This window comes from Rhea americana, unplaced genomic scaffold (assembly GCF_003343005.1).
Source record: "Rhea americana isolate MKP2758 unplaced genomic scaffold, rheAme1 scaffold_235, whole genome shotgun sequence".
NCBI classification, from domain to species: domain Eukaryota; kingdom Metazoa; phylum Chordata; class Aves; order Rheiformes; family Rheidae; genus Rhea; species Rhea americana.
This window is the reverse complement of record NW_028186352.1, coordinates 944,869-969,904: the sequence shown is the minus strand read 5'-3', so window position 1 is coordinate 969,904 and position 25,036 is coordinate 944,869. Positions and strand designations below refer to the sequence as shown.

Here is a 25,036-nt window from a genome sequence, read left to right as displayed (position 1 = left end):
CAGGCAGAGGAGGAAGATGGAGGCTGCAGCTTTAGTTGGTTGGTTGCAGCTTCTGAAGATGTCTCACCAAAAATTAAAGTTGAGTTGCAGCTTAGTGCCTCGTATGTTACCTGATGGGCAACTGGCACATGACACCACAGACTGGACAAACAGGARTTTTGTGCTGTGGTACCAAAAGTTGGATACACAAAAGTGAGAACAGAGTGATGTCCTGTTAAAAAGCAGGGCCCTGGGCTGTCCAGGCATGTATAGTCCCAGAAAAAAGAGACTTACAGTGTTCACAGTGAAAGGATAAAAGAGGGACAGAGGGAAAGATGTTCCTGGATGAGACCTTGAAGTGGAGAGATTAAAGAAAGGAAAAAGTTGCCCTGGGTAGGTGAAGGAACTGAGAAARTATATCAAAACACAACTATGTTTTAATGTTTTATCTAAGATTTATATTAAAGAATATTAAGGAAAAAGGGGTTGGGTATGAAGATGCTCCTTTGTAGGTAGAAGGAAAAGGCTAGTAAGCAATTATTATTATATTTTTACAGACTGTTGTTGGGTTTTCCTAAAAATGCTCTTACAGYGTTTTAGGCTTTGGAAAAGTGTGCCTGGTTTGGATTTCTTGCTCTCAACAGTTCCTAATAAACCATTCCCTAAAATCTTACACAAGAATAAGCCAATTTGCCATTTATTGCATTTTTCAGATATGGCTCATCAGTRTTAAGGATTCCTTAACACTGGGAAGTATCTGGGATTCCTACACTTGTTCAATAGCAGACCCAGTGAGGAAAAAAGGGGGGAAAAGAGGGAAACGCATGACAGTAATGTGTGACATTTCATGTGTTTGGAGGTGACGTTAGTCCATCCCAACMTGCTACATGTTCAGTCTATTCTCAGCATGGAGAACACCGATTGCACAAGTGTGTCTTCTGTTTGCAAGTCAATTCTTGTATATGGAAGCAAGGCATTTATGGAGGTCAAGAAAGAGGAATAAAGGATTAAAGGAAGCCCTGAAGTACAAGCCCTGTGCAGGTAGCTGCTTCATGATGACATATTTTGCGTGGTATGGGGGTCCAAACTAGTATGGGGAAAGGAGGACATGATGCTGGCAACCTGTGGTAAATAGGAAGGCACAGTAAAGAGTGGCTGATGCAGAAGCAATGTATGCTGAATTTGTTGTCAGGCTGTGCCATAACAGCAGAGCTGTAATTTTGCCATGTGACTGCAAGTGTCAGAAGGCAAAGTATGTAAGTATCTTTGAAAGGTCAGATTATTGGAATTTGAATGGGGAGCCAGGTGAATTAGAAAATCTGTTCCCCTGCTGGCCTTTTCCTAGCCTCGGACGGCAGGYAGGGCACTGTGTCAGGCAAACTGGAGGGATGCCCTCATGATATCAGCCTCATGTTTAAAACCGATGTGAAAGAGCCTACCAGGTTTCTGCCAAGCTTCTGGTGCCTTGTGCCTGCATTGGAGCTGTGGTGGCCTTTGTGACATGGAGACGGACACGTTGGTCCTGTGTTGCTGCGTGTCTGAAAGCTCTCAGTTACATGGATGCATTCATCTCCTCGTGCTGACAACTGTTRGAGGAGATATATGTGTTCCCTCCTCTCCCTCTCCTCTTCTGTTCRTAAGATGGTGTTCATAAGTTCTTTATAAAAACAAATTGCTTTCACCARAGAAGCCTAACGATTTGGGGACCACGTCGGAGGAATTGCAGTCAGGGAGTTGAACCTATGTACAGCTATGATTAATCCTGTAACCTACCTGGCCACCAGAAGTGGTGGTGACCTAATTGCTCKGTTTCTAACCTCCCCCCCAGGTTTCTATGCTATTCCTAAGGGTGCTTCAGATCTCTCCAGAGGAACTGCTGGCACATGCAGTGTGTGAAGCCACTAGCCAGCACTGTTAACCTGGGCTAGCAACTCGCAGCTGCATATCTGGTCAAATGCCATCAGCTGCAAACATCCTTTGCCTTCTGCAAAGTGCCAGCTGCTCATTCGGCTGTGTGCACTGGGGCCAAACCGCCGATGGGGGCAAGGTGGTTAACCAACTCTTTGGGTTCCTGAGAGTTTCAGTAAGCTGAGTGCTACATAGGAGATGGAGGTGGCYCCTGGCTGGACTGCAGTGCCTGCAGCTACCGCAAATCCTGAAATTCCCAATGTATGCTATAAGCACTAGCGCCTTTATATACCACACCTACTCCCAACCTATTTGTTTGAGGCTGTAGTGGAAAAGTGCATATAAAGCTAATCTGATTTAGAAAGTATTGTAGAACGATGCACCCTTTTGTGCTTCCTCCCCTCCATGTTCTATGGGAAATTGACTTTGCAGCTGGTTCCTTCCCAAAATTAAGAAAAGGCAGAAGAAATATGTAATCTGAATTTCTTCCTATTACTSCTGCCTCAGATATGAAAATATACCCACAGTTTTGAAAATCTATTTTACAGTTAAACTTTGACAACTTTTCTTAATTATTGCTGTTTAAAGAAATCATATCTTGAGCACTTCCAACAGACAAAAATCACATGAGAAACAAATGATAYAATTGAACAGTGTTCAAATATTGAACTCTATTAGAGTTGCTTGAGTGTGTGTTTTGGACCACTCAGAAGAAAGCCTGTTCATAGCTTCTGTGACCCACAGTGGGGCTGCGTGGYTCTCTGAAAGGATCAGAAAAGAACAGTAATAACTGCTAAATGCTGCACTGACACGGGAAAATCGTTCCACTACTGGCTTTGGATCCAACCCTGAATGCACTGAATAAAGCATCTTCCCAAAGGTACATATTATTGTCTTTCATAAATAACTTTACAGTTTCAGACTGCCACATGCAGAGCAATACGCAGTATTTTCATGTATAAGTTTATAGGAGAAGAACTTGATACAGACTATCATTTTTCAAAGAAAACCTTGTCATTTTATGAAAGGTCTATTCTGAAGCCCATGCAACCTTTCTTTGGCCTCTTAGCATCTCCTTAGCTGTCACTTTTGAACACTTAATCATATTAACAGCACTTTGTGTTTTCATAGTTTTCTGGTGGAAAAATCAGGTTCAGTTATATGCCTGGCTGTTTATGATGCTTCAGCCAACAGCAGTAGGCGCAAAGCAGCCGGTGTGAGCTCCTGAGCCTGCCCTGATTCCTGCAAGCTCTGCATTGATCTGCAGGCACTTGCTTAGCGTGGCTGAAATGAAACATCACTGCAGGATTTTGGGTTTGTTGCTTGGCTTTTCTGCAACTTAAGCTTCAGAAACAAAATGAGCAGTGCAGAGTGCTGTGTTTACCAATTTAATCTGTTGAGCTTACTTTACATTGTGCTTCTACGCATGTATTGAACCTCTCTAGCACTTTCTTTTCTTGCTCTATAGAAAACATAATTAGCAAACACAGATGTTAAGTATAATGTATTGTCAATGCTTATTTATGAGTAAGAAATTAGAATATATAGGCAAAACTGTAGAAATACAATCAATATCATCACCAAACAAGTTTAAATACTGACTTTATTTTATGAGGTATTGTTTTCTAGCTTTTCTTGTTAACATAAATGTCATTCACACAGAAAGGGCTGCAGCAATTATTTTGTCTTTTCTGTGCTCAGTGATCTCTGTTGAATACTTTATCCTGTTTTGGTTTTGGGCAACTGCCTCTGAAGCAGAGATTCCTCGCCGAGCAGTTTAGGAGAGCTGATTTTATTTTGAGTGTATTACAAAAACAATAATGACACTATTGTACAGTACATCCCAAAGTGCAGAAGTTGTTTTATATATATATATCTAAATAACTATCATAAAGGTTAGTATTGAATAACTTTTCAGTGATTTATTATAGCCTATAGAATGTTTCAGAGCTTCTTTGTTAAATGATCTTGTTTTGCTGAGCTCTGTACCTGCAGAATAATTGTTCCTGCCTGAAAGAATTTACAGTCTACATATGCAAAAGATCATAGATTCATAGGATATTTCTGGTTGAGAGGAACCTCAGAAGGTGGTCTAGTCTAACCAGAAGAGATTTGTCCAAACTTAAGAATCCACACAGATAAATAACAGAAATTGTATTTCTTACTACTCAATTTGGTACTTCCACTGGAGTATGCTGCTTTTAATAGATTTAGGAACCTTTGTCAATTGTAGACATTTGACAGAAGACCTCAGCACTGTTTCACTGCCTTCATTTGATAGATGACCTTTTGTTTCCTTCAGCAGTAATGCTCGTTGCTGGTTTGACATCCACGTTTCTTGTGCATCAGAAGCTTTTGGYTTCTCTTGCACCAAAACCTTTTGACTTAGCATATCTTGATGTTTCCTCTACCAGCTGAAAATGGTAAACTCTCAGCTTTTCTTTTATCTCACATCATTTCTGTTAATGCAGATCCAAGGCAAATGTAAGTGGAGCCCTTGAAATGAGATAAAGCTGAAGACGGAAAGACATTTTTGGCTGCTGCTGTACCAAGGGAGGCTAATAGGGGCAAGTTTGGGCTCCTCAGATTCATAAAGCTACGYACCAGCTTGATAACTGGCGGTCTGCCATCCCTCCCAGAGTGTTTACACCATGGTTTTAGTTTGGTCAAAATTTCATCTGATTTCAAGTTAAGTCATTTGCTTCCATTGCTTTGTATTTAATCTRTCCTGAACAATGCTATTTAACTCATTATGGAAACATTTTGCTCAAAAAAGCCACAAAACATAGTTGTGTTCAATGAAGTATGTTATCTAACCTCTCTTTGGATGGTTTCCATGGGCATGGCTCGCTACTGGCAGACTGGTTCAATCTCTGATCACTTCCCTGCTACTTATGAATCAGTTTTGCTTCTTGAACAACATCCTGCACAATCCTCCTTACTCCCACCTAATAATTCAGACCAGATGGCTGAAGCTGACCCAGCATAATCTGCTCCCCAGGATATAAATGATGCCATTTAGATGTTTGCTGTTATGTTCCCTTAGTTAAAAAAAAGAAAAAGGACTTGTAACAAGGACCCCGGACAACTGATTGTATTTTGATTTGCAGAGCTCTGCCAGACAGTAGCCATTTGTGCTGGGTTACACAACACTGGAAGGTACATTTCAGACGCTATCCTACATACAGGCGAAAAGGCTGCCCCAAATTGCCTGGAAAGGAAACAGCTTGTGTTTGCATGTTGCCTTAGATCCCCATTCCACCTTGTCCCTGAATGCCCTGGAAAAACAGATGGGAGTTTTACTGCAAAGCAAGTCAAGGCACTGGCACAGCACAGGATGCATTCCAGAGCTGAGGACCGCTAGAAGAAGAGGAAAAAGAAAAAAAAAATTATCCTACAGAATATAAGTCCCAGTTCTCTGATCTGAGTCTATAGAAGTATGGGTCTATAGAAGAGAGAGCTTGCTTCCCAGTAACGACATTCTACACTGTTAATGATGTTACAGTTAATTGCAAAAATATACAGCTATCTTGAAAAAAACAACAGGCAATACCTGCAGGTACCAGAATATTGGTGCCATTTCTAAATGGTTTCAAGATGTCATCTATATGTAGTGAACAAGGGTAGCAGCAAGATCTATGTCAAAAAGAAATTCTCCCTGCTAAGCACGGATGAACGTGCCAGATTTTGGAACGGCCGTTATCATGGTACATTCTCTTCCTGGAGGTCAAAACATGCTGTGGTGGGTAGGTGTCCATAAATTTGGTGGACTTTGGATAAGATCTGATGAGTATAATTGTTTACACTGTTCTGTTACAAGTGGTCACATGTATAGTCGAATCACCAGGGAACTAGCTAGCATTTGCTGCCACACACAGTACAACTTCAAGCCAAGTGATGTACAAGATTATCCTTTTAAGCTTAATTGTTTGTGTTCTATAAAATATGGATGGCATCAGGAAGACTGGCATCAGCTGGTTTGTTACTGCAACACAGCCTTTCCTCTTCCTCTCCCATCTTTAGAAATGCAAAAGAAACACCAAGATTTTTCTGTCCATATCTGTTGTGGTTTTTGTTAGGCCTCTCATTTTTTTTTGAAYCCAGACAGCTTTTGACACTTTGCAAGTCTGTCCGCACTGTGCAGCAGTCCGGTAGAACTGCACAAGCTTGAGTTGAGCCTCTCTGCATGTTGCACTCTATCAGTTGGAAAACCCATCTTGCGATATTCCCTCTTCTTAACCCTTTGCGTCATTTAGGCACATCTAAAGTGCAGCTACAGGTCAGCTGGTGTGTAGGAGTTACGCTGGGGTAATCCCACCTGCTCACTGCACTGCTGTGTACGTGTCTTAAYGGTTCAATGCCTGAATATAAGTACTGTGATGCGTTTGGCACCTACTAGTGCTTCCCTGCTCATGTGAAAATCAYGGAGATGACAAAGTTACACACTTGATCCTTGATCCAGCCTTCAGGCTACCAGCCAGACTACCCTGACTCACATAGCTAAGGACCAGGGTCAGTACTGAAGAGGGCAGCAAGATGCATAAATAGGAGCGAAAACTGATCATCTCTTTCGACTATCTTTAAACCACCATGAAATAAAGGAGGAAGCTTGCAGGAGTGACAGGTTCCTGCACCATTCYTTGTGTGCCAGGAATCTATCCCAGGTTTGCTAGTGCAGGCACATCTACCCTTCCCTCCTTCTACGAGGAGTTTTTTCTTCCTTTTTAAAAGAATAACATTGTCCTGATTCCACCGGCCATTCTGAAGCCGCTGTATCACTGATTGCAAAGGGATTGACACCTGGGGTCATCACTTGCAGGCCTCCACACTTCAACTCTGTTGGTTTTGCCTGTCTTTGAGGCCTTGTGCAATTTTGTTAGCCAACATTATAGGGCTCTTAATGCTTGTTTTGCTTTGAAACGGAAGGAAATATAAAAGTGTACGCTATTATTATTCTTGTCCTTTAATCTTTCCTCAAAAGTTAGTCCTCTCAGACCTTTAATCATCTGTCTTTGTCTGAATTCCCTTCAATTTACCTCTATCTTTCTGGTGCTGAAGTGCTTAGAGATGAATGAAGAACTGTATTGCTTTATCTTATTTTTCCTCATTAGAATGCTAGCAAAAGCTCATGGTCACAGAAGACAGAAAGTGGTTTAGGCTATTCTAATTTTTTTCCTTTTCATATTATTTAACCCCTTTGCTATGAGGGTTGTAACATTTTCCTATAATGAATGCATATTGTGATGCATAAAAATTGGAACAAAACCTGTACTGAAATAATGGTCCTAGGGTTGCAGAATCAATCATTCGAAAGTCAGGAAATGACACAGTTTAGACAGCCTATTCAGCTTTGTCTGATCATGCGTTATTTTTTTTCTGCATAACTGCTGCCTGAAAGAAAGGTCTCTCCTCTGTGTAAGACATTGTATCTTCTCCTAGTCTTATTCTTTTTCCAAATTATTTTGGTTTAATTTTTTTTTCTTTTTCTTTTCTTTTTTTTTTAAGTGAGATGAAGAGTGAGCACAACTCAAATTTCAGCCTAAATGGTTAAATTAAAAAAAAAAATGTGGTACTTTACACTGAGAAGTGGATCCAATTTTAACCGGAGAAATTGCTACCTAGCATATCTATAAAGGTTAGCTGCTGCTTGCCAAGGTGTGTAAAACAGGAGAGGAGGTTCTTGGAATTCATCTGCAGAATACCGTCACTTGCAGGAATGGTGTACTTCTCCACAGTCGTTTATAAAGCAATACTGATGGTTTTTTATACAGTGCTGAGGTAGTGAAAATTTATTTTCTTGTTTCCTCAGTGTTAGAACTAYCCAAAATAAAATCTACCACGGTATCTTTATGTTTGCTTCACATTAGAATATGTAGAATTCTCTTCCGCAATTTATGCAGCAAAATTGCCAAAACATTTGGGCTAGGCTAAGGGAACAGCAAGTGGAGTTTATTAAATAAAGTAAGTAATCTCCTAACAAGCAAGTGAACAAATTCAGTTGGACTGAAAATCCAGTGAGATTCACAGACACTTTAAACAAGCATAAATTCATTGCTTGACAAAACGTTTGGAGTGATACAGAGAGTAGAACAGTTCCTCTGGTACCAAACCGAGAGAGAGGTTTTGTGCTTACTAAGTTCATCAGTAGTAATACTGCCATTTCTGAATGAAATCTGAACTTGTTTCCACGGGAGGGAGGGAAGACAGTACCAACAAATATAATTTCATCTGTGTAAGATGCTGGTCTTTTGGTTGAATTATCTTCCTGCGGGCCCCCAAAAGAACACAGACTACATTTTGATCATTTTACAGGGTGATTGTGGTGTTCTCATAACTATCTTTCATGGCTTTAGCTCCAAACATGATTTCATAACCACTCGATCCCATCACGGCCCTTGCACCTCTTCTCCCACCCTCAGTAGTGTTCGCCTGCTTTCTTCCTCCTGCTAATTGATTCCTCCTGTGATATAATGGAGATCACACGATAGAGCAGCAGGTTTTACTCAGAGCAAATTGTAGACCCTATTTTATGCTAACCTTGATTGACTGCAAGTTATTGCTCTTCCATAGAAATTGCGATTTTAGCTTATGGAATAACAAAGCGACCAACTAAGCGACTCCTCTGTGCTTTCTGAGGTTGTGCAGCTCCATAAGTATGCTGAAAAGCTCTTCTCGGCGCACCAGTGATCATTATTCTAGTGAAAGAAACATACGGTTGTCTCAGAAAAGATGAAGACCTTTGAAAAGAGACTGCCTTTTTTATATTTATTTTGCACACATGCACACGCATGCACATATGGTTCACACATTATTTTTAATGAACCCACTAGGGCAAGATAGTCTTTAAAGTCAGGCTGAAAGCTCTGGTTTGCTCTTCCCTGACTGACTACTGTCAACCCAATTAATACTGCGATAACTCTGGCTATGCCAGCTCAACGCCAGTGCCACAGGGCAATTTCTAGTTTATTCCTGCCGAATATTTATCTAGAGATAATCACATACTAGTCTGGCATGTTTTACTTGTGGTTACAATATAAATTGACCTGGCATCAAACCATATATTACAAATGTTTGCAGCTCTACTCTGAACATTCAAATGATGGAAAAAATCCCCCACACCTGCATTCTTATTGCAGCTATCCTATAGCTTTTCATTTTAAAAGTAGCTCTTAATTTTACTGGCAGAGATAAATGTTCTTAGTCACTTGAAATATAAATCCTGCAAATATTTCTATTTGTGTCATGTATGAGACAACATATAAGAACAAATGAAGAAGTACTTCCAAAGTAGGGTATTTTTTATAGCTCGAAATAATGTATTCCTGGCTCAGACGTGGGATCTAACCCATGATCTAACTATCTGAAAAATCCCTGGTTGTTTTTGAAGTTCAGACACAACCCCAATATTTTCCTGCTTGCCAGATAAAGTCTGTGGTTAATGCGGGAACTTTTTTCTCTTCTGGCTCGTGAAGCTTTGCCTGGGCACGTACTCTTTCCTTTCAGACATGCCGGAGTGTCCTGGGAGGCGAGGGCTGCTGTTAGTGTGTCTCAGTTCTTGAGGTACACACTCATCACAGCCTTTWTTAAGAAGCGACTTTTGGTTGTCTGGGGTTACTTTTAACTCAACCTAATATAAGGTAGCGTGCAAATAAAGCGTTTCTTCACAAAATCAAAAAGAAAGAACATAGTCACAAGTGTTTATGAAAGACACTGTGCAAGTACGATAAGCTCGATTTTTCCCTTTCATCAGCTCACCTAAGATTGGAAAGGTTTCTCTCTCTCCTCTGCTTGACTCGCTGCAGCTTTCTCGACAGCTACCTGTCGAGGTTCATGCCTTCCTGCGCTGTTTATGCCCTAGGTAGCGCTCATTAGAGAGAGCCACTCTTGAAAGCATGGTAATTTTTACAACCAGCCCCTCCTTYGAAGTCCCAAGGGGTGTCTAGAGAGATGTAATCTTTCTCCCTGAACTGTTTTCTATCTTTGTGGTCTAGCAGAAAGCCTGTCTGTCATTCCTAATGAAAATAATATGAGTTTTTTTTTTCTTTAGTGAGTCAAATATATCTGTTAGACCACATGGCTCCCCCTGTATATGACTATGGCTAAAATCTTGCCTCAAGGAGGGAAAGCACTTCTCTTATCTGCAGACTTCTAGTTTACTCATCAAAATTATTTGAATTACTTATCCCTGTATAATGGTCTGTTCTAGCCTTACTATTCATTTGTGAGTGTGATATGTTCTTTGATTCTCTTCTCATACATTTCTTTGAAATGTATGTATTTTTAAAATAAGAATATTTTTCAAGAATCTCATTGATATTTCATGAAAAAAGTGTATTTGGTGCTTCCTACTAAATATGTAATATGTTTTTATCATTATCATGCATCTTCTGAAAATGTGTAAATATATATCAGGCAAAGATAAACACAGGGGATTCTAAAGGCAACATATCAAGTAATGTCTTGCACTTGTTCCTCTTTACAAACAGATATTCAAGAGTTTTATGAAGTGACACTGCTAAATTCCCAGAAAAGCTATGAGCAAAAAATAGAAGAAGCAAACGAAGTTGCAGAGAAATGGGAGAAGACCACCTCTCCTGCTACAGGACATGAAAATCTGCAGGAAAAACAAGAGGTATGTTAACAGATGATTACTTAAAATACATGTCAGATGGCTCAAGCCTTAAAAATGCAATGCCATGATTTATAAGATTGAAAGAATGGTCCTAATTAAGGAATTAGATTAGGATATGGAAAACGTGTAGTGTTATCTTTCTGACCTTGAATATGTCACTGAATTCATCTTCCTTCCAACTGCCATCTGTCAAAAGGAGAATAAAAAATTTCTTTTTCTTTATCCTGCCTATATTTTACTTTATTCTTAGTGTCTGTGATTAGTCCCAAAAGAGAATAATTGTCCTTCACTTGCTAATAAAAGCTGAAATTATTAATACTCCAGTGATAGTATCTTATCTAAAAATTGTAATCAGACCTTTCATATGTGTGGGGCTGACATTAAGCCAGAACTTTTCCATAGACCAAGTGCACAGAGCCATCAACTGAAATAATCTTTGTAGGAGGAAGAGATAAGTAAAAGATGGTTACACACCTTTGCCTTTCTTTCTGCAGCCAGTGGAAGGATCTGAAGTCTTTTTTTTTTTGACATCATAGGTTCCAGTTTGCCTCTATCTGCTTCCAGATTATTAACTATTAACTAAATCAATGGTCTAAACTAACTGCCTGGCAACCACATGTTTGCACGTCCGAAGAAACCAAGCAATGTTCTGTTCTTAAGTTATTCCAAAGCGCTTTCCGTAGGTGGGATAATTTATTAGTAAGGACTTTCCTCTTTTTTAAAAAATGTAAAAAAATTCAGAAACMAATTTTAGTTCTACATAACATTTTATATGTGACTCTCTAAAAAGATAAATCAGAATTACAGGCAGCTAGAAAAAAAGTCTGTGAAGACATGAAGAAGATTATTGTAAAAATTAATTAGCAAAAGAAGCATTCAGAATTAATGAGAACAACTGTTCAGATTTTGAGTGAAATCAGAACAAATGAGACTAAACATTAATATAGGGTATATCCCATGAATGATTTAAAATTTGAATCCTAGACTGAAGACACAGATAGCTAACCTTGCTTCTCTTTTTTATAGACAAAACAATATGCTTTAAAAAGGCGAAAGTATATTCCAGTGTGTTATCTTTTGAAGTGTCTCAGAAAGACAGAGGATCATACACACTCTTTTCATTCCAGCCTCATCAAAGTATTTGACCCTCAACCCCATCTTTCTTAACATCCTTGTTCTCTAAAGGATATGCTGCTACTCCTATCCAAGGGAATTTAACCTTAAAATTTCACATTGATATTAATAGAAATATAGAGCTATCTCCAAACTTTGCTGGTATTATGAAAATGACACTCTGAAGCAAAGCAAAACAATAGAAAACTATTGTTTAGAAATTAGAATAATTTCTCCAAACCTGGGTGCTGATGGTCAGAGTCCAARGTGCCCTCATTTTCAAAGTTGCTGCCTACCCACAAACTCCGTCAATATAATGGCAGCACAAAGTTTTCAKTCCATACCTGGGCATGCTTTTAAGGATCCAACTTTAGGCACACCAGACTAGTAGCGTAGGCTTTTGTTTTCTTCTTTTGACAGCGCTATATGCTCTTGGCAGTTTAGAATCAGAACTGATTAGCACATGCTGAATGTACCAGATGCTGTACAAATCTCATGCAGTACATTGCTTTCTATGAGAAATTGCTCTATGAAAGCGTAACTCCATAACCTAATATATCACACAAGTTCTTATTCATGGCCTATTCCATATGCAACATGATGGAATTGTACTTTCTTTTTCTCTGTCCTCAATTACGTGCTCCAAATGTGGAACCCTCGCCCCCTACATTCTCTAATACAGTCTTATCTCTGTAATAAAAGCCCATGGATGATCATTCAGTCCAGAGGTTGCCTCTCTTTTGTGCCTTACTTCTAAATGAAACCTTCCTTGGCTGTCTATATATTATTTTTTCCATATAAATTGGTTCTCTTTATTTTTTTATCTTCAAATCTTAATTGTTTATTGAAAAATGAGTGAAGCCTTCAATGTCCAGGTCAAGTATTCTATGGCCCCCCGTTTGTATTGACATACTTGCTTTTCCAAAATGTAGTCTTTTAAGTAATAGAAAACTTTTTAGATTGTTGATTGCAATACTCCCTTGGTTTTACAGGGATGACTGGCCTCTAAACCTTCTCATCAGGTGTCTGTCCTCACCCTATCAGTTTGTAATAAGCTAATACTAGATCTTACAGCTTACTGCGATAGGATCTTCAGCAATTAAGAGAGAAGAAAGGGTCATGATCCTCTTACCATTCTCAGGGAAGCTTAATGCCTCAGAAGAAAGCCATCCCCCAGACTGAGGGACTGTAATTTGGACTGGCATTAGTGAAGGCAAGTGAAAAGTCAGGGGAATATATTAGCTCACCATGTATATCACAACCAAATCAAAAATTATATCRAAAATTGTATCAAAATTATTAGTGTGAATGATCCCACATACTATCCCACGTCTACTGTCAAAATGGCACTAACAAAACACTTGCTAGAGCTCAGYGTTAATCACTGCTGCGTTTTCACTCTTCCCTCGTTCTTCACCTGGGTGCTTCCAGTTAAACTCCTTGCTGTTCAGGTGTCGACCCTAAATGAACTCCTAACCCTGATGAAATCAACGGACATTTTGGCACAGCCTGGTGTATGACCTCTTATCTGTATATTTAAAACCCATGCCCTTGATTTTTGCTCCACCATTAACAGTTTTGTTGTTCATTAGCATAATAGATGATGTTGATATTTCCAGATGCAAAATGAAATTTCTCCTACCATCATATTATTTTCTCATTTCACCTAGTACAGAAAGTAAATATATGTGGTAATGTATCTGGCAGATCTGTAAATGCCATAGACAAAAATAATTTCAGTGGGAGAGTGTTAGTGAAAAAGGAAGAAAGAGGACATATACAGACTTTTTGTGTGCATGTGTGAATTTATCCCTGTTTTTTTCCCTCTAGTAAATCCTGCTTGACAAAATCAACTGAAATTGGTAGATATTGTCAGAATCAATGAACTTATTTTTGAGGCAAATTCACTATTCACTAAAAAAAGCTTTGCTGAACTCTACTTGTGAATGCTCTTATTTGTTTTATGTATTCACATAGCAGGCAGGGAATATGACATATCAGGTAATAAATGAAAAACTCCTCTGTGTTAGTCATGTTGTAGGAACCCAGAATATAGCTCTGAAAGATATCTAAAGAAATCCTCTTGTCCGTACTCCTGCCTCAAGGCAGGTCAGCTGCATTTGAACTCTTACTGACATATGTTTGCCTAATCTGGTCTTAAAAACCTCTCATGATGGAGAGTCCACGACTTTTCCATGTAATTTATTCCTTCACTACTCGAAAGTCTTTCCTAATGACAAACAGGGATATTGYTCACTCTAATTAGAACTCATTATTTCTTGTCTACTTCCTAGTAGACACGGAGAACAKTTTATTCATCCCTGTTCCAAAAAGCACTTAAACATGTGTTTACCTTATCACATATAATAACAGGAGCTTCCAGTTTCTCTTCTTTTCTTCCTCTCACTCATTTCAGATGACCTGTGTGACCTGCTTTTCCTCAGTACAATCATCGTTTTAGGTAAATGCCCAAGTAACAACAAATCCTGGGTCCTAATGAAAAATCTAGCCTGTGGAGAGAAAATACATAGTTGGTGTAGACTCTTCTGAAAAGAACTGTGGTTAGAGGCTTGGAACATTCTAATTACCAAACAAAAATCTTTGCAGAACTGTGGAAGGTAGGTAGTCTTGAAAGTGCAGACATTGTATGTATTTGGGTACATAAATACACACACACACACACACAAATATATGTGTGTTTGTATATGTGTATGTGTGTGTATATATACATATACACACACATATATATAGTTTCCCTGGAAACTACTTTGCAAGATTTGTTTGCTGGTGAAAATGCTAATCTTGGACTTGGGAACTGTAGGCTTTAATTCTCTGTTGTTCTGTGTGCTTTCTGAAGGACCATGTGTGAGGCCACGAGAGGAGGACTTAAGAACGGAGTCAGAAAGGGGGGACAGGAATTGCAGTGCCTGAGGTACCTWGCCTTGTCCAGGTACTAGTTATGGACCCTGTCTTCTAATGTGTTACATGGGAACAAATTGATGTCCAATATTAAGGCCCACAAATGTCAGAAAACACCTATAAGCTAACATATAAGAAATTCCAGAGATGGAACAAGATATCATTTCCTTAAAATCTGCCTCAAAAGGATGTAGATACCTTACCTTAATTGCAGTTCATAATCATAAATTCCTTTCTGTAAGCAAGGAGATAGCAAGACTTCTCCCGCAATGTGTGTGAAGGCACTGCTGATACAGTTTTCCTTATGAGGAGGCTGCTTGGTTAGGGCGTTTTCCAAGGATGTAGGAAAACCATAACCAGTTCCCTACTTGGCTTGATAGGAGCTGATAGTGTTTCTCTTACCATGAGAGTGCACTATACATTAYGCTAGCAGATATTCTTCTGCTCTTACTTGTTGGGATGATTCCAGTTTATATGGAGTAATTAAATATTTATTGAGACAGAGTACTGATACATGACTCTATAGTCTAGTGCTTAAAGTGATTACCTGGAAAGAAGTCTCTCTTTGGTCCTGCTCTGATCAGTGTTTAGGTGTGGTATATTAAGCTTTCTTTGGCATACCCAAGGATGGAAATCTTCATCCTTAGCAAGTGCCCAAATGGCAAGACTGAAGGCTTGTAAGTGAAAAGCCGCTCTCCCTAATTTTCCCTCAAGCCTCCTCCACCTTCCCGTGGTCACCATTGCATACTTTTGAATCTGGAAGTGGGAGAGGTCAACAGAAACGTGTAAGATCCCCACTCCAAACGTCTAATGTGTAGGTCTCTACTACAGCAGCTATGASTTCATATTTCTCAAACTCTTCATAGAATCATAGAACCAGTAACGTTGGAAGGGACCTCTGGAGATCATCTAGTCCAACCCCCCTGCTCAGCAGGGTCACCTACAGCATGGTAGACAGGGTTGCATCCAAACAGGCCTTGAAGATCTACAGAGAAGGAGACTCCACMACCTCTCTGGGCAACCTGGTCCAGGGCTCCGTCACTCTCACAGGGAAGAAATTCCCCCTCAYGGTCAGGCCGAACTTCCTGTGCTTCARTTTCTGCCCATTGCCACTTGTCCTGTCACATGGGACAACTGAAAAGAGTTTGTCCTCGTCCCCTTGACACCTTCCCTTCAGGTACTTGTACACATTGATCAGATCCCCCCTCAGTCTTCTCTTCCCCACGCTGAAGAGGCCCAGCTCTTGCAGCCGTTCCTCACAGGGCAGATGCTCCAGCCCTCTGATCATCTTTGTAGCCCTACGCTGGACTCTCTCCAGTAGMTCCATGTGTGTCTTGTAGTGGGGAGCCCAGAACTGGACACAGGACTTGAGATGAGGCCTCCCCAGGGCTGCGTAGAGGGGCAGGATCACCTCCCTCCACCTCCTGGCAACACTCTTCCTAAGGCACCCCAGGAGACCATTGGCCTTCCTGGCCACAAGGGCACATTGCTGGCTTAGGGTCAACTTGTCACCAGCACTCCCAGGTCCTTCTCTGCAGAGCTGCTCCCCAGCAGGTCAGCCCCCAGCTTGTACTGGTGCCTAGGGTTATTTCTCCATAGGTGCAAGACCCTGCACTTGCCCTTGTTGAACGTCAGGAGGTTCCTCTTCGCCCAGCTCTCCAGCCTGTCCAGATCTCTCTGAATGGCAGCACAGCCCTCAGGTGGATCAGCCACTCCTCCCAGCTTGCTGAGGAGGCACTCTGTCCCCTCATCCAGGTCACTGATGAAAAAGTTGAAGAGGATGGGACCCAGTACTGAGCCCTGGGAGACGCCACTAGCCACAGGCCTCCAAGCAGACACCACGCCACTGATGACGACCCTCTGAGCTCTGCCTTTCAGCCAGTTCTCAGTCCAACTCACTGTCCACTCATCTAACCCACACTTCCTGAACTTGCCTAGGAGGATGTGATGGGAGAYAGTGTCAAAAGCCTTGCTGAAGTCAAGGTACACAACGTCCACTGCTCTCCCCTCATCTACCCAGCCAGTCATTCCATCAGAGAAGGCTATCAGGTTGGTTAAGCAGGATTTCCCCTTGGTGAATCCATGCTGGCTACTCCTGATCACTTTCTTCTCCTCCATATGTCTGGAGATGGCCTCCAGAATGAGCTGTTCCATCACCTTTCCAGGAATGGAGGTGAGGCTGACTGGCCTAGAGTTGCCTGGGTCCTCCTTCTTGCCCTTCTTGAAGACTGGAGTGACACTGGCTTTCTTCCAGTCCTCAGGCACCTCTCCGGTTCTCCAGGACCTTTCAAAGATGATGGAGAGTGGCCTGGCAACAACATCCGCCAGCTCCCTCAGTATCCATGGGTGCATCCCATCAGGGCCCATGGATTTGTGAATGTCTAGCCTGCCCAGAAGGTCTCTAACCTTTTCCTCCTCAACCAAAGGAAAGTCCCTTTTTCAGACTTTCTCCCTCACATCCAGGCTCTGGGATTCACGAGGGCTGCCCTTAACAGTGAAGACTRAAGCACAGAAGGCATTCAGTAATTCTGCCTTCTCCGTATCCCTTGTCACCAGGGCCCCCACCCCATTCAGTAGTGGGCCCACATTTTTCCGAGTCCTCCTCTTGCTGCTGATGTATTTGAAGAAGCCCTTCCTGTTGTCCTTGACTTTCCTTGCCAGCCTCAATTCCAACCAGGCCTTAGCCTTCCTTGCAGCATTTCTACATACTCTGACTGCATTCCTGTAATTCTCCCAAGTAGCCTGTTCCCCCTTCCACAGTCTGTGTATTTTCTTCTTCTGTCTGAATTTGGCCAGGAGCTCCTTGCTCACCCAGGCAGGTCTCCTGCCCCTTTTGCTGCACTTGTTACTCATAGGGATGCACCGCTCTTGAGCTTGGAGGAAGTGATGTTTGACTATTAATCAGCTSTCCTGAACTCTTCTTCCTTCTAGGACCTTAACCCACGAGATTCCACCAATTAGGTCTCTGAAGAGCCCAAAGTCCGCTCTCCTGAAGTCCAGGGTTGCAATCCTGCTTGTTGCCTTACTTCTTTCCTGCAGAATCCTGAACTCCACTATCTCGTGGTCACTGCAGCCAAGGCTGCCCCCAACCTTCACATCACTAACCAGTCCCTCTCTGTTGGTAAGGACAAGGTCCAGCAGGATGCCTTTCCTCGTAGGCTCCTCCACCATTTGTGACAAGAAGTTATCATCCATGCATTGCAGGAGCCTCCTGGACTGTTTGTGCCTTGCTGTGTAGTTCTTCCAGCAGACGTCAGGGTGGTTAAAGTTCCCCATGAGAACCAGGGCCTGTGATCATGAGGCTACCTCCAGCTGTCTATAGAAGGTCTCATCAACTTTCTCTTCCTGGTCAGGTGGCCTGTAGTAGACACCCACAACAGTGTCCCCCCATGTTGGCCTGCCCTTTGATCTTTACCCATAAGGTCTCAACTGCTTCCTCCTCCTCCACCCTTAGGCAGAGCTCGATGCATTCCAGTTGCTTACTCACATAAAGAGCAACTCCACCACCTCGCCTCCCTGGCCTGTCTTTCCTAAAAAGCACATATCCATCCATGGCAGCATTCCAGTCATGTGAGCTCTCCCTCCATGTCTCCGTGATTGCAATGAGATCAAGGCCCTGCAATCGCACACAGATCTCCAGCTCCTCCTGTTTGTTCCCCATGCTGCGTGCATTGGTGTACAGGCATTTCAGAGAGGTGATCATGCCTGCAGGTTTTCCAGGAAGGGTGTACGGGCGTCTCCCATAGCCATGTCYCAGACGCACATCCCCAGCTGCATGCACCCACTSCAGGCCCCCCAACCCAACTTGTGTTTTGGTGTCTACCCTGTCTGTATGATACCCCCCCACACACRCCTAGTTTAAAGCCCGCTTGTTTATGGGAAGACCAGAACCACAAGCATACTGCATGGAAGAGGAAGGGTTAGTGGTTTGTGATGGGAAGCGTTTCTGAGTACACCTAATTAAGTAGGTTGCAAGGGTAGTTAGTGTGTGAATCCTGACAGTGCTTAGGCATGTAGCTGATTGGTATGATCCAGACAAGATCCTTTTTGGACAGCTACCTTGAGAATGTGGCTGTGGAAAGCTGACACTACAAAGATAACATGCCTTCCAAGGTCTGAGGATCTCAGCTACTTTTAAACTGAGTCATTTCAAGCTACAGTAATAAAACACCCACACTGGCTTAAATGAAGCAATTATTATCTTGCCCATGTAGCCTGTTACCTAGTCTCCAAGGGGCACTAGGAGCAGATGCCCAGGGAAAAGTAAGAAAAAGGACAAGTATATATAATGGGCATTTTAGATGTTTTGCAAGTCTAATCTTAATTTCTTTGGACTAGAAGCAGAGAAAGCATTCAGTGCTAGGAAACTCAGTATTACCTTATTTATAAACATTCAGCAAAGCATTCACCACAGCTCGCATGCTGATTGGGGATGTGCCCAATCTGCTGATGGAAAATCATGAAGACAGGGTTTGTTTACAGCCTGGCTTTTGCCAAAGAGCTTCATTACTTTCTTGGACCAAGCAGGGTAAAACCAGCATTAACAGCTTGAAGCCCTTTCCTGAAATTAGGGCTCCAAATTGTCCCTGTTGCAGGAAAGAGACTTTTTTCTTCTCACTCCTAGGAAATTTCTCCTAGAAAGATATGGATTCAGCTTGAGGGTTTAAATTCAGATTTTCTGCTACTCAGGAGACTGTTCTTGCCCTACCTAGTTAAAGATAATGCTGGGGAAGAGGTACTCACCATCTCTTTCAGCAAAGTTTTGCAAGTGTGTAGCTGAGAATAGCAGTTAACTGGAGTCAGAGAGTGGATGTACAGATCTGAGCCTGGCTCTTCGGCTTAGCAAATGGGTCACTTGCTTGGGAGAAAAGGTTCTCCCTTCCCAGGACTCTCTGCATTGCGTTAAAAAGTCACTAGATAAAGGATGCCTTGCACTTAAATGTTGTGTAGATAAATACAATTAAAACTGTGAGATGCTTAGAAAATACAATAATGGAGATCATAAAAGTACCTAGATGAAGGTATCCATCTGGTAAAACAAAAATTGAATTGCTCTTTAGCTATAACAGTTGTAATACTGCTTGAAGCTACAGGCTTGTGCTCAGCTCCAGATGCTCATTAAAAGACATAAATTTACCCTTGTTTTAACCTCTGTTTTCATTAGTTTGGTCTCCAGTGCTACTTATTTCTGGTCAGCAGTGTTTTGACCCTTATTCAGATAGAAAATTGAGATGAAGAAAAAGAACACTGCTGTCAGTCTTACATATAAATCTTATAGACACAGATCTGCTTGTCCTTGTATCATAGCACGAAAAGACTGTTAACATATAGGGCATCTGGTGCAGATATGTCTAGCATATTGAACTGCAATCATTTGCAATTACTGTGCAAACTTGGTCATCGCACACCAATCTCACATGCACAATCTGCATTCAGCACAGTGGGACAGGATCATTGCTCTGAGATGGTCCCCAAAGATTCCAGTTCTTGGAGTTCATTTAATTCCTGTTTTTCCATGCATTTCTTATATTTAGAGGCTCATTTTGCAAAGACAAACAATTGCAGGAGGCAGAATGAATCCTCCCATTCCTGCCTGCTTCAGGAATGCCTGCTATCCTTGTACCCAGCTATTATAAACATTGTAATTACTTCTCTGTCCTTAGTTTAAGTAAGTGCTTCCTTGTTAAAAGTTCCAGCAGTAAAACCCTACTTAAAAATTCTTCTGCCTGAAGTAACTATCAAACCATTAATCTGTTTCACACTAGCAGCTTGTCTAAAAAACTTGGACCTGTAAGACCCTTCTATATGTACGTATAAAAATTCAGTTGCCTATCTAAATTTTTGTTCGTTTTCTTTGTTTGTATCCAGGTACAGCTTTAATTTATAAGTCTTGGTTTACTCCCAGGAGCTGATCTGATTCTGTTGAAGTGATTACACTTAATTCACAAGAGTCATTAGGTATGATCAACCATAATGTTTCATTAGAAGGATTCAAAATATTCAATTTTATCTGTCTGTTCCTTGACTAGATTTAGCTCCTACAGTATACTTTTTTCAGATCAAATGCAGTTTGTGTCTGTGGGTTGACTTTGTATCAGAGCCAATTCACTTGTAATTCTATTTGGCACTTAGTTCCTTTCCAGGAGAGCAGAAGTCTTTTTAAGGGGTAGAGTAACCCATAGTATAGACGACGTCTTGGTTCTGGGTTTGTTACAGTTGTGTCCCTTTTGCACCCAGGAGTGTATAACAACCATAATTACATATTGTTTAACAATAATGCTGAAGTCTGGCTCCTTGGGGCGATCTTTACACAATATTGTAGTAATTTTATTTTCTGTACATGAATAAAAAGGTATGCTTTACTTCTAGAGATTATTTTATACATCTGCTTTTTCCAGTGGTTTGACTAATGTTTGGAAATGGGTAACTGCAAAGTCATTGTATTATTAAAGCYGAGCTTCAGCCCCATACTGGGTACCCATGCTGAGTCTCTATTTATAAATTTGTTATTTGTTCTGTAGCTTGTCAATAACTTGAGTGCCAGCACGTCTGTTAAATGTCACTTTAGAGTTGCTTCTCAGTGTGTTTCAATGTGGTCAGGCCAATGTTTCCACTTTAAAGTAAGAAGTTGTATATATGTAAAACAGTGTCATCCTGTGGACGGAAATGGTCCRGAATACAGCATTCTCCGTATTTCTGAATTTCTGCAGAACGARAGTTTTCTGATGAGGGCACAATGTTGAGAGCAGGGTGATGCGCATGTCACGTCACTCAGTACAGAGGTTCTCCATCATCTTGGCCAAGCCTCGGAGACAGACGTTGCTCTGCTTCTGCCCTCTGCTCAAGTTTGTGTAGACTTAGAGGGGATCACATTCAAAGCTTTCCCGTTTGTTGCTTCTCACTCCCATTTTAAYATCACAATTTGTGTCGGTGTGCCTTGCATAAGAGTTTACGGGTCTCACTGAGAAATTTTGTCAGGGAAATTTTTAGTGTAATTTTAAAATTATTACCTATTTATATTGGCRGTGTGGAGAGCACAACTGGGATTTCTGCATTAAAGAAACTAAACTAGATCAGCAATTGTGAAAGAGTCACATCTATGACAGCATGTTTGTTTTTATTTTTTTTCATACTTATATAATATGGCTATCAAACAACCTCTCGGCAGTTTTCTGATCTGGGATTTGTTATTACATCTGCAAAGGATTGGGAACAGACCAGAACAGCTGCTAGGGGCCAGGAATAATAATTTTCCCCAATGAAAATATGTCTGAATATTAACAAGCATACAAAATTAGTCACACTTTTAATTAAGCAATGGATCTCCACTGTGACAAGCTTTATGGTCAGCCTGTTGAGTAAATTCCACTCCTGTGTACCAAGGCCAAAAATAAGAGAGTGGTAGATCTAGCAGTAGAAGATAATAGGAGAATATCACCTAAAAAAGGCTCTTGCAGTTTGAACACATTATTCYTTTTTTCTAAAACACACTACGTTTTAACACAGACTGCTGTCATAGTAATCTGCCAAAAAAATCACATGCTTAAAAATATTAAACGTCCCAACAGACTTCTAACACAAGCTAGTAGTTCCTCCAACTTATATGTGATTTAATTCGTTGTTTCTAAGTTATATTTTAATCACCTGGAAAAACAAATGAATCAAAAAATACGCCCTTTAAAACTGTAAGAGTTCTATAAAATTAATATTCAGAGATGAATCTACTCTAGCTAAGTTTCACTCTAAAAATATATCAGAGCAATTTGTCTCACTTACAGATTTATTAACTCTGATCATCTACCAAACTGAGCAGCTAGGCAAGAGAATTCACTGCCCTCCATGTGCAAAGGACACGGGTCTCCACAGAGAGGTTTAAGAGCCCATTACGTGTTGCAGGCTACCAATGCTTCTTCATTAAAATGCTTCTTAAATAGTTCCCAAGAATAAAGATATCACCCCAAGACTTCTGGATTGTATAAGTATCACTGTGGGAATGATTGCTTTGGTAGGTGCATATATCTCTGCTCAGTAAGAGAAATACATGTGTAAGGGAAAATATATTTCCTGGTTTGTTTATTTTTTCAGAAACTGAGACAGGTACTTGCAGGTTTTAACAAATAGTAACAACAATCCCAAAGGCAACAACCTGGGAAATTGAGGAAAATGTCAACTTGAGAATCTCATTTTTCTTTACACTAGAGCTATGATACAGTTACAAATGACATGACTCAAACCACAGGATTTTATGCATTTTCATCTTGTATATTTTATACATTTGACTCTGTTTTACCTATCACTTGCATCACTTTAGTCTTTTAACAGGTTATAGTGAAATTCACCAGTTTAGAGGACGGAGATGAGACCGACTAYCACTTCTTTTCCATTTTAAGATTTAGGTGGATTATAAATAAAGCATTTGGCTCGTCCTGCATGTTCTGTGAAGGAGTGATTTCACTCTTAACTGTTCCCCTTCTTGCTGAAAGAGCCTTTACAAACAAGTTTCCTTCTCCTRTGTAGTCTCGATCCATTTATCCATCCAAACAGCCTGCTATGGAGATCACTTCTGTGCTTATCTTTCTAACCATCTAAAACACATTTATCCTACTTTTAAGGCCTATCATGCTATGTCTCTACTCTACATATCTTCTCCTGTTGACTTCCTATTGACCTCCACCTCTGCTTCATCAGCTCTTCATTGTTTTTTCCATGAGGAACATTCCTGGTATTGCCATCTCCAACCTATAGGAGCCCTTCATAAAGACTATTTTATTTCATCTTTAAAATTCTCCTCTGCCCCAAAAGAAAGGAGGTTGCAGCCATGGCAACCATGATCATCCCTTATATGGCTATTCTCCTGCTGCTGAACAATTTTGTCCCACTGTTTGCTCATGTTTACCCAGGTTCTGTTGTAACTTTGGTGGAGCAGAGACTCTATGTGCTAGTACAAAGGAGATGTAATCTGTGGCTGGGTCTCTGCAACCTCATCTTGGAATAAACAAGCATTATTACTGCTTATTCCCCTAAAACTGAGAAAATAGATTTTGCAGATGAGTTATGAAACTCAAGTTTTTATTTTTTAAAACATGAGATATTTTAAGCCTGTCAGRTTAGCTGAAACTCATGCTTTCATCAGCCTGCATAGACCTAGACAATGCTGATGGGGGAAAAACGCTGAGCCCACTAATGACTCTCTGTGCATGTGAATGATTATGCCAACCTCTGCTTGGCTTATAAAACGTGCTTCTTTCTGCTTTTCTATCAGGATGTCAGCCTTGTTAGTACACAGTGATAACCCTGTTGGTGCTGTTCAGTCCATTGTCAAAGCTACATAAAGTTTCTTTGCTGAAAGGACAAACCAAAACGACCAAGATTTCTGAAGTTCTCCAGTTCTGGGGAGCCTACCTGATTTGCTGCACTTTTTTTTTTTTTTTTTTATATCCCAGCACTTTCATGCAGTGAAAGTGTCTGCCTTAAAGGCTTTCTGACAACAGATAAACAGCTGTGGCATCAAGGTGAAAAAAAAATTAATTCAGGAGTAAAAAAGGTAGTGGATCTGAAATTCACTGTCTTAGAAAGAGGCTGTTGAAACTAATAGTCTGGTGGAAACAGTAATGATAATTACTAGGCTATTATTGTTTTAATGAAGTACTAAAATAAGAACTACAGTAAAAGTTTGATCTGTGTGTTCTGGTATTCTTTAAATACAATTAAAAGGACTGCAAAGCACATCATTGAAAGTGAAATTCTCTCAAATTGCTGTGAGGATGTTTTTAAACTCATCACCCCGAAATGGAATTAAAAAAAAAAACCAAAAATTCCTTTTCAAAATGAAATTTTTCTTTGAATAGGGAATTCAGAGTTTTTCATTTTAATACTGAAGATGATAGAGTGATTTCTTTAATGGTCAGAAAAAACCCAACAAATTTCAATTATCTTGAATAAACTATTTCAGAATTTTCAGTCTGCAAATTAACAACATCTGTTTTATTTTCTAGGGTAGCAAAATAATTTGCTGTTCATAACTTTGCCTCTTTCTAAGGAGCAGGAAGATTCTTAAAAGACATATGCCTCTACTTACGTAATCACTATTCTTTTTTTGGGCTATCCTATACATTAAATGCTCCCAGAGTACCCAAATGTATCTTTGCTGGGTCATTTGAAAGCAAATCTATAAGTAGTGCTTTCAGTATCCAAGATGCTGAGTAAATGGTCACCTCACACAGTCAGTCTCTGCACTTATGGGTGTATTTTTTAATGCTGTTTCTTAATTCAGATCACTTTATTTCTTGGTTGGCTTCCTTGTTATTGTTTCTTGCCCAGAAAATATGCYTTGCAGACACATAACTTTACCCTTACAGTGGACAATTCTGTTTGAGAATTAAAATTGTCATATGTTGCCCTTCACTTGCAATTTGTGGAGATCTTTTTGGCATCATAGAATCAGTAACGTTGGAAGGGACCTCTGGAGATCATCTAGTCCACCCC

At 40.6% G+C, this 25,036-nt stretch overlaps 1 protein-coding gene across 1 annotated transcript in view; it reads left to right on the top strand.

The window, feature by feature from the left end:
- The window catches only part of DLG2 (discs large MAGUK scaffold protein 2), a 1,005,691-nt gene that overhangs the window by 108,728 nt on the left and 871,927 nt on the right, over positions 1-25,036 (top strand). Inside the window, exon 3 of the mRNA XM_085306235.1 lies at positions 10,374-10,519. Within this exon, the coding sequence (XP_085162361.1) occupies positions 10,374-10,519 (146 nt within the window). The remainder of the gene's footprint in view (positions 1-10,373; positions 10,520-25,036) is intronic.